Below are 9,106 nucleotides of genomic sequence, written 5' to 3'. Positions count from 1 at the left end.
TCCCTGACTCTCATAAATCAAATCGGAGAGGCCATGATTGTCTTAAAGGACAAACTTCAATTCCAAGCTAAAGGATACACAAAAATGAATAAAAACTACAAGGGACATATGTATGAAGGACTGTGAACAGATTTTAAAAAAAAAAACACAATAAGTAAATACAGCAAACAAGGTGAGAATTGTTGCAGGTCTCCTGGGTGTGTTATCTGCAGAGAGCAGGGGTGGCAGGTTGAGCCTTGACCGGTGCTGAGCAGCGTCACACCTGTGTGCAGTTTGAGGCGCTAATGACTTCAGGCTGTACATCTGTGGTGTTGCTGTCTTCAGCCGTTTGTTCCTCAGGAGATCCCTGCTCAGCCTGATCCTAACCTGCTGCTAATACTTATTCCACCAGGTAATGTCCCTTAATCAAGATTCTCGTGTCATCTGACTCTCAAGAGAAACCAACTTTAAAAAACACATGCACAGAGGACCAGCACTGTGCACCTGCTTTGCTAAATTAGTACACAGGTCAGATGTTTATTAATTTATCCCCTGGCTTTTTTTGCTGTTATAATATTGAGCTTTAGTACTGACTAATTTGAACTGGTTCAGATTTTTTTATTTTTTTTACCCTCATGTTTGTTCTGTGGCTTCAGTCCAGTAAATTTTGGATGGTATTTTTTTAACTTTAATTCATGGGTCTCCAGCTACAGTCTCTGCTCCAACACGGCTTACTCAAAGGTGCAACTACCTCATCTGCAGGTGGGTAATGACCCATCATTTGATTCAGATGTGTTGAACCAGGGACAAAGCCAAAAGGTGCAGGATACCGGCCCTTGAGGCTTGACTTTGGACTCTGCCGCTCTAGTCTAATTGCAGACGTGCTCTTTCACCTTTCAGATAACCGTCTGATATATGCAGACGATGGTTTGCTTAAGTGAGCTCGAACATTAATAGGAATCATTATGAAGCTGTGCATCTCAGTAAATGTGGTTGCATGTTCCCTGGTGGTTGTGAATCATAAATGACATGGATTTGTTCCTAAATATTTGTGGGGGTTTTTTGTCTGTGTATTTTAAATATTTGTCCTTTGAACATGCTAACTTGCAGATAAGCACACTGACCTTTCATCAGGTGCAACATCTTGATATATATATTTTTCCCCTCTCTGTCATTGCCACTGATAACGCATTTTATCTTTCTGGATTAAAATCAGAAGAGTTGGGTGGCAAGAACCCTCTGAAGTATCTTAATCTATTGCACAACTTTAATACTGTGGCCTACAAACCAAGAATATGTCGGTGGCTGTGTCGTCTTTTATCAGTGGAAGTAATATGCTGGCCAAAGTTCAAAGATCCTAAGTCGGTCTGTGTACTGTTTTATCAGCTCTTGTCTTTAATGTGTTTCCTTCCTAGAGCAGAGGAACAGGATCTGTACACTCGCCACACACCTGAGACGGCTAGCAGGAGGTAAGCATTACATCTAAGATTATGTCTGAGCTCATTATGAAGGCTTTTGCATTTATTGGACTATCTTTTTTGTTTTCTTTTCTTTGTCTAATTTGTTGAGTATAAAAATGACTGTCTAGGGCACCGTCACTCTGATCTCTTGGAACACAAGAAAATTGTCAAGTTTGGACTTTGACTTTAGAATAGAATTAATTGCCGTTTTCACTGAGAGTATAGCATAAACACATTGGGATCTTTGTGTTTCTCCAACTCAGGAACATTAAAGAGGGAATAACTTTGATCAAATGGACACAAAACAACTGTCAGAAACTGTCACCAAATGTGCAAAGTAAAAGCCTCATCAAACAATTGACAAATGGTGTGTTGGTGTAAATTAACAAGGAAAAAAAGAGAAGTCAAGCAAGTTTCTCCTTTCACTGCTTTGCTTTCCTCATTAGAAATGCATGCAAACCGTGCCTAGTCAAACTATCTTTCATGCACTCTGTGCGGTGCAGCTTACCTATGAGGGTTTACGAGAAACTGTTGCACGATTTATGCTAACTTTGACCTGGAGTTATTGAAGAAACAGTCTTTGGTGGATGGTGGGTTCAAAAAGTATATATGCCCCTGTTAATTTCAATACTTTTCCCTCGTATAGTGTGACATGGAGCCTTAAACATTCTGCTGAATAGTTGGAATTCAAGAAAAATCTTGGGGTAATTTCTGTTGACAGGGCTGTTTTTTTGTTTTGTTTTTTTTCCCCCTTAATTCTTTCAATCACTTCTTGTGAGATGGATTTTTACAGTGAAATAAAATTCTTTTGCTAGGTTCTTTATCACGGTACAGTGTAGGTGGCTGTGAATTGGGGACTAGGTATGTGTATGTGCAAGCATGCATCCAAAATTAATACAGTGGAAGAATATTAGCATTTTGCAATTAAGAGCTAAATCTGACAGCAAATCATGTGTGCTCACCTGACGAGGTCTGTGGATGACGGATGTTTTGAAGAACTTTGGCGAGGCACAATAGAAAAGTTGAGATTTGGGCTGCAGAAAGATTGAATCATTAAAGTAATTAAGGGGGAGAGGGATTATATCTATGCCACCAGGTAGCTATCCATTTTTCAGAAATGGTGTGTGGGATTAAAAAGGGCTTTGCATCAAGAAAACTTGGCAGTGTACTTGCCCTGTTTAAATTTTGTGTTGCCAGGTTAAATATGTTGTTTCTGATCACACATCCAAGTCTTGACATTTTTGATAAACTCACCATTTGTCCTGATTTCCCGTCCCAGCTGACCCAGCATCATGGACGTCATCTTCCAGTTGCTGTTCTCGCCTCTTCCGATCCCAGTGGTCATCTCCCTGATCGTGGTCGGCGTTGCGACCCTGTTTTACCTCAACGCCCGGCCCAGTCCGGTCCGCAGCCCAGCCGACCTCAACCGCCAGACTCTAGGGGTCAAGGTGAGATGTGCAGAAAGTTTTTGCTCAAGTTTTATAAATTCATAGTCTGAGGAGGCATGGTAATGACCTGACACTTCCCGTAGGAACCTGTAAACGTTTTTTTTTTTCCCCCCTCCTTTTGAGCACACTAACTTTTTTTTTTTTTTTTCTTTTTCAGGATGGTGCAAGAAAAACGGCCATGTTGGAGGACAACAACAACCTGATGTCATATCGCTACAATGACGCAAAAACCCTGTATGAGGTCTTTCAAAGGGGCATTAAGGTTTCAGGTATTTACATTGTTCAAAACCATGTAAAATCAGCTTAGATTTTGTATAATAAGCCAAAAAGTCATATGATTTGGCAAAAAAAAGCTGCTGTATAGTTAAAGTTCAGTCAAACCACTGGTGCAGGACATGACATCAGAACCATTTTATTTTCCAGGTAATGGACCGTGTTTGGGCTACAGAAAGCCTGGGAAGCCTTACCAGTGGCTGAAGTACAAACAGGTACAGTACAGAGTGGCAATGATTTGGAAACATTATGGTTAAATGGTGCAGGTAATGTGTGAAATCACTATTCTGGACCTTTCTGGGTAAAGTAAAAAAAAAAAGCATCTGATCCATCAGTACTGTAGCAGAAGTGTAGAGATGAGGCCAACGACGCCGAGGAAATAAAATGTGTTGGATGAACTTTTTCTTAAAAGGTTATTTTAAGGAGAGATGTTTAACTTTTCATACAATAGTTGTATTTTTGAAATTTAAAGTAGAACTTTGTTTCAGACTGCCTAAACCTAACCTCAGTTTCTTTGTCATACTCTTCCTAGAGTTTTTAAAAGTACTTTTTTTTTTTAATATGCTGTTTTCCTCTGAGTCTTTTTTTAACAAGTAGTTGTAAAATTTATAGTGACGTTTTCTCTTCAATCTGACTTCCCCTCTTCTCTGAAGGTGTCTGACAGGGCACAGTATCTGGGGTCAGGACTCCTTCACAAAGGTTTGAAGCCCAATTCTGATACATTCATTGGCATCTTTGCTCAGAACAGGCCTGAGGTAAATGGAGGCTTAAGAGATTTTGTTGTTTTTTTTTTTGTATGAGATTCTATTAACTTCTGTCTCTTCATTAAATCAACTTGCAGTGGATTATCGGTGAGATGGCGTGTTACACGTACTCCATGGTAGTGGTCCCCCTGTACGACACTCTGGGTCCTGAGGCTCTCGTCTTCATTATCAACCAAGGTAATTGGAGCTTTACTTGGCTCTCTAATGCTGCTAATTGCAGAAACAACAAGACTTCCAGTAACTGTGTTCCCATAGGAGTCTGTCAAGTAATCTCATCTTCTTCTTTTCAATGAGTTTGTGTAAATTTGCTGATGGAAAGTTTGATAAGGGCAAATTGAATATATTCTGCCTTCGAGTTTTTTTTTTTTTTTTAAAAAAAGCAGATCCTACAACCTATTTCTAACAAACACATATACATGACTTTTTTTTTATTTCCTATAAGCTGGGATCTCTATGGTGCTCTGTGACAACCAGAAGAAAGCAGAAGTGCTGCTTCTGAACCACGAAAAAGGCCAAACTCCCGTTCTCAAAACTGTTGCGCTCATGGAATCGTTCAGCCCCGAGTTGATCGAGCGAGGAAAGAAGTGTGGTGTGGACATCGTCTCCATGGAGGACTTGGAGGTAATGATGTACTCTAAACACCGAACCAAGCAAAATGTAAACGTAAAAAAAAAAAATCAGTAAGTAAAGATGTTTTGTTTTCTGGTGACTCCAGGCACTGGGAAAAAATAACCTTCAAAAGCCAGTAGTAAGTTATGAATGCTTCTAGATTTTTTTTTTCTTTTTTTTTTAATGCAATAATATGCTGCCGATCCTGAGGTGCTGATTTCATGTTCCAACAGCTGCCGAAGCCAGAGGACCTCAGCATTGTCTGCTTCACCAGCGGCACTACAGGTGATCATCTGTAGTTTTCAGGATATTCAGATTAGCGGAAGACATGGCCGAGTTACACTAGCCTGATTTTCATGTTTAGAATTATTTGAAATGTAACTGCTGTAGTGCTGAATTTTTTTTCCCCCCCTTTTTTTCTTTCAAAAGGAAACCCAAAAGGGGCTATGTTGACGCATGAGAATGTGGTTGCTGATGCTGCAGCTGTCCTCAGAACCTTTGAGGTACATGAGAATAAAACTGGACCTTTTACTAAAAACTGTTTTTATGCCTTTTTCATCCAGTAAAGCAAACATTTTATTCAGTCTGCCTTAGTCCCAACTCCTGAGGATGTCAGCATTTCCTTTCTGCCTTTAGCACACATGTTTGAGAGGATTGTACAGGTAAGAAACAAAAAAGGTCTTGCTGAGATCCAGTGTTTGCTCAGAACATCTGAGGGTGTCTTGCATCTTGTTTTCTGAAACGTTTCAGACGGTGATCTATGGTGCAGGGGCCAGGGTCGGGTTCTTCCAGGGGGACATTCGGCTGCTGCCGGATGACATGAAAACTCTGCAGCCCACAGTTTTCCCGGTGGTGCCTAGACTCCTCAATCGAATCTATGACAAAGTGGGTAAACAAGATGTTTTTTTGTTTTGTTTCTTAAACATATTAAACTTTTGCTACAGTAGTTTGGCTTTTTAAAATATATATACAATATCTTTTTTTTTTTATAACCAGGTTCAGAGTGGAGCCACGTCTCCCTTTAAGAAATGGCTGCTGAACTTTGCAGCAGAGAGGAAGTACGCTGAGGTGAAGGATGGCATCGTCAGGAAAAACAGCATATGGGACAAACTCATTTTCCACAAAGTCCAGGTACTTCATTTTTACTTATTTGTAACCTTTTGTAATTCTGATGTAATGAAGAACATTTTCTGCAAGAAGTTAAGGTTATTGGGTCTGACACTTTACTTGGAAATGGCAGTAACACTTTTTTTTAACTGTATATTTGCTTAAAACAACCAAATCTTGGTTTACAAGAGTCTGCACTGGGATCTCACCCAGTGGAACTTGCTTGGAAAACTATTAAAGGAGGGTGTGCTCCATTCATGAGCAAAATCCTGGAACAGTTTTTTTTTTTTTTTTTGATCAATTCTTTTATCCAAAACTTTTCTCTACTTTTTCACAAGTATATTGCTATAACTTTACCATTAAATAGTTGGGCACTCTAGAGCTACGCCTGGTGTACCTGTCAGTTTTCCTGCAACTTTCTGTACTCTAGAAAAGTTCCCAGTGATCTTTTTAGATGTTAAACTGTCAATCCTGAGATGTAATTGATTGGTTATTCACTTCATATATTTTTTTTCCTATCGTTTTAATTTTGTTTCATACTTTTATGTAAGGAGATTTGCTCAGTAGCAGTTTTTTGTTTTGTAATATGCTTTTAAAGGTACATTTTACGGTGGTTCTAAATGTTCTCATCCCTAACTCAGGAGTCTCTGGGGGGCCGTGTGAGGATGATGGTGACTGGCGCTGCACCCATATCACCATCTGTTCTCAGCTTCCTCAGGGCTGCTCTAGGCTGCCAGGTAATAAACCTTTAATCCTCTGTAAACAGAATCTTGATTAGATTTAGGTTTTCCCTGCAAACATAAATGCCTCATTCTCTGTTTAAATGAGACTGCTTCTTTTTTTTTTTTTTTTGACTACTCTTAAACATTCTGTTTTTTGTTGGTCCTCTCTAAGGAACCACACTTTTTCGTGACCAATAACCACAAAGTTTTTCACTACAAGTGTATAAGAACTGAGATTTGCAACAAATCAGTCTTATTTGTTTGCTCTCGTGACATGTCTACAATACACATGCAAGTTTCTTTTACATTTGAATTTACTGTCAACATGCTGCGTTCGTTTACTATAAAAGCATAAATGAACAATGTTACAGAAAATCTAACATTTTACATCAAAATATGCCACGTTTCACCGTTGTTGGCTCCTCTGTAGATTCACTTTAAAACGTTTGTAAATAAATCCTGAGGGTTTGAAGTTTTTTAAATCTCAAAGGAGCTTGACGTAAATGGACACAGATGCAGTAATGTTAGTGTTTAGGAGGAACAATTGCACAACACTGATGCTGGTTCCTGTTGAGATGTTTGTGCCGCTCTCTGGTTCTCAGATCTTTGAAGGATACGGCCAGACAGAGTGTGCAGCTGCCTGCACGTTCACCTTACCAGGAGATGCCACTGCTGGTACGTAGCTAAGCAAACTGTAACTGCAGCGAAACCTCTTTGGGTTTACGACAGATTTGTTTAAACATGAAACGTTTTACTTGTAAAGTTAACAAATGCTACACATTTGATCAGGGGAGAAATGCAAAGTGGGAACCAAAAGGAAAAAAAAAAACGAGCCTAATCACAATTTATTCATTAACTTCAGGTCATGTTGGTGTGCCTCTGCCTTGCAATTTTGTGAAGTTGGTTGATGTGGAAGAGATGAACTACTTTGCTTCAAACGGTGAAGGAGAGGTTGGTTAATCTGAAATCTGTTTATACCTGGGGATATTAAAGTCTTGCACCAGAAGGAGTCTGAATTAAATCAGTTCAGAGAGATTCTTGTCGGAGTCGGGAACAGTTCTTTGGACCCAAAAATGAAAGTTGTATCTCTCGGTTTCACATAAGACTAATGCAAAATGAATATTACTCAAAGGCTTATGTTTTAGTGATGGTGACCGTCTTAAATTTAAAATGTAAAAACACAGCAAATTGCTTAAACATTACAGCATTTTGTTTTTGTCTTGTGATTTTTACTTTTTTTTTTTTTTTTTTCATATAGGTGTGCATTAAGGGCACAAATGTATTTAAGGGCTACTTGAAAGACCCAGAAAAGACTGCAGAGGCCTTGGACAAGGATGGCTGGCTTCACACTGGCGATATTGGTAAATGGCTTCCGGTAAGATGCACTTTTTCACTTGTGTTGTGGGGGGGGGAAAGGATATAATTGGCTTAACGTTGCCCACAAACTGAATGCAGAGTTCCAAATACTGTCCTCTTAAAAATCACAAACTTTTGTATATTCTAGTGAAATTTTATGCGATTAGACAAAGTGAAGCATAATCGTACGGAAGGAAAATTATGCACGAGCACAGCTGTTTTGGCCTGGCTCAAAGGGCACGACAGAGTTCCAAGAAAGTAGCCTCTTGTTTTATTTGTAAAATTGTCACCGAGTTATGAAGTTCTCATAAATGGTTTTGCGACAGAGTGGAGTCTTGAAGATTATTGACCGTAAAAAGAACATCTTCAAGCTGGCTCAGGGAGAATACATCGCCCCGGAGAAGATCGAGAACGTGTATGTCCGCTGTGGCCCTGTGGCCCAAGTGTTTGTGCATGGAGACAGTCTGCAGGTAACTTGATATTTTTCTTTTTTCTCTCCCTCTCTGTACCTTTCCAGCTGCTTAATCTTAACAATTAATGTCTTTTTCTTTCTATTTTTTTTTTCCTATCCGTGTAGTCGAGTCTGGTTGCCATTGTGGTACCTGATGCTGATGTCCTGCCAGGTTTTGCAAAAAGTCTTGGCATCCAAGGCTCCATTGAAGAACTCTGCAAGAGCACAGTAGGTTTCCTGTAATGTGCAAGTTTATTCTCTCCAGTGTTTTAGACAAATGTCCAAAGTCAAGAATCTGCAGGAAATGTGATCATTAACACTAAAAGCTGCCAGTTGGAGAAGTTGGCATGCTGTACAACTCGGAGTACATGTCTGCAAATTACATTTACTGGAAGTGGAGCAGCGGACCCGTGTGGACTGAGACGTGTTTAACTGATTCAAATTGTGGTTTATTTATTCTCAGGAAGTTAAAAAGGCCATAATCGCAGATATGACCAAACTAGGAAGAGAAGCAGGTCTGAAGTCATTTGAGCAGGTAAAGGATTTTTGTCCTAGCAGATTCTACGTTTAAGCCGTCACCGGTCTCGAGTATTTTGTCATACTCCATAAAGCCGAAAAGTCTCCAACTGCTTTAGTTTTGAAACTCATCTGGTTATTGGATTCAAAGGAGCTTAATCATATTTACCTTTCTCTTTCTTCTCCGCTGCAGGTGAAAGACGTGCATCTCCACCCGGAGCTCTTCACCATCGAGAACGGCCTGCTGACTCCCACCCTGAAGGCGAAGAGGGCTGAGCTCAAAGAGCTGTTCCAGCCACAGATTGACAAACTTTATGCTGACATCCAATAAATTAACCCTCATAAACAGAAAATGGACTTTGTGTTTTACAGCAACATTCCATTCAGTCACCAATGAATAGCACCAGAAAAAGATCAAACC

At 39.7% G+C, this 9,106-nt stretch overlaps 1 protein-coding gene across 3 annotated transcripts; it reads left to right on the top strand.

Moving 5' to 3' along the window:
- Window positions 1-212: 212 nt before the first annotated feature.
- On the top strand, window positions 213-9,038 carry acsl5 (acyl-CoA synthetase long chain family member 5). 3 transcript variants are annotated; one of them, XM_088016308.1, is made up of 23 exons: window positions 405-507; window positions 687-741; window positions 1,395-1,448; window positions 2,719-2,887; window positions 3,045-3,156; window positions 3,311-3,375; window positions 3,814-3,915; window positions 4,002-4,101; window positions 4,367-4,545; window positions 4,640-4,672; window positions 4,767-4,818; window positions 4,963-5,036; window positions 5,118-5,195; window positions 5,284-5,418; window positions 5,530-5,664; window positions 6,282-6,377; window positions 6,965-7,037; window positions 7,225-7,313; window positions 7,621-7,737; window positions 8,045-8,188; window positions 8,296-8,397; window positions 8,633-8,704; window positions 8,879-9,038. In XM_088016308.1, the coding sequence occupies exons 4-23, from the start codon at window positions 2,732-2,734 to the stop codon at window positions 9,014-9,016; spliced, it is 2,052 nt and encodes a 683-aa protein (XP_087872434.1). In that variant the 5' UTR covers window positions 405-507; window positions 687-741; window positions 1,395-1,448; window positions 2,719-2,731; the 3' UTR covers window positions 9,017-9,038. The 3 variants fall into 3 exon arrangements, with proteins under 3 accessions (XP_014848567.2, XP_014848568.2, XP_087872434.1); XM_014993081.2 differs by lacking the exons at window positions 405-507; window positions 687-741 and adding an exon at window positions 213-391; XM_014993082.2 differs by lacking the exon at window positions 687-741 and having other exon boundaries at window positions 402-507.
- Window positions 9,039-9,106: the final 68 nt, after the last annotated feature.

The sequence above is a fragment of the Poecilia mexicana genome, unplaced genomic scaffold, assembly GCF_051168715.1.
Source record: "Poecilia mexicana isolate PSO_F unplaced genomic scaffold, ASM5116871v1 scaffold_19, whole genome shotgun sequence".
In the NCBI taxonomy this organism is placed as follows: domain Eukaryota; kingdom Metazoa; phylum Chordata; class Actinopteri; order Cyprinodontiformes; family Poeciliidae; genus Poecilia; species Poecilia mexicana.
Note: the sequence above shows the minus strand (reverse complement) of the source record. Positions and strands in the feature narration are given on the sequence as shown.

Bases quoted from the DNA above. Each gene is read 5' to 3' on its own strand.
- acsl5 (XM_014993081.2), top strand. From the start codon at position 2,732: ATGGACGTCATCTTCCAGTTGCTGTTCTCGCCTCTTCCGATCCCAGTG. The intron at 3,157-3,310 runs GTATTTACATTG...TTTATTTTCCAG, and splicing joins AAGGGGCATTAAGGTTTCAG to GTAATGGACCGTGTTTGGGC. The intron at 7,314-7,620 runs GTTGGTTAATCT...TTTTTCATATAG, and splicing joins CTTCAAACGGTGAAGGAGAG to GTGTGCATTAAGGGCACAAA.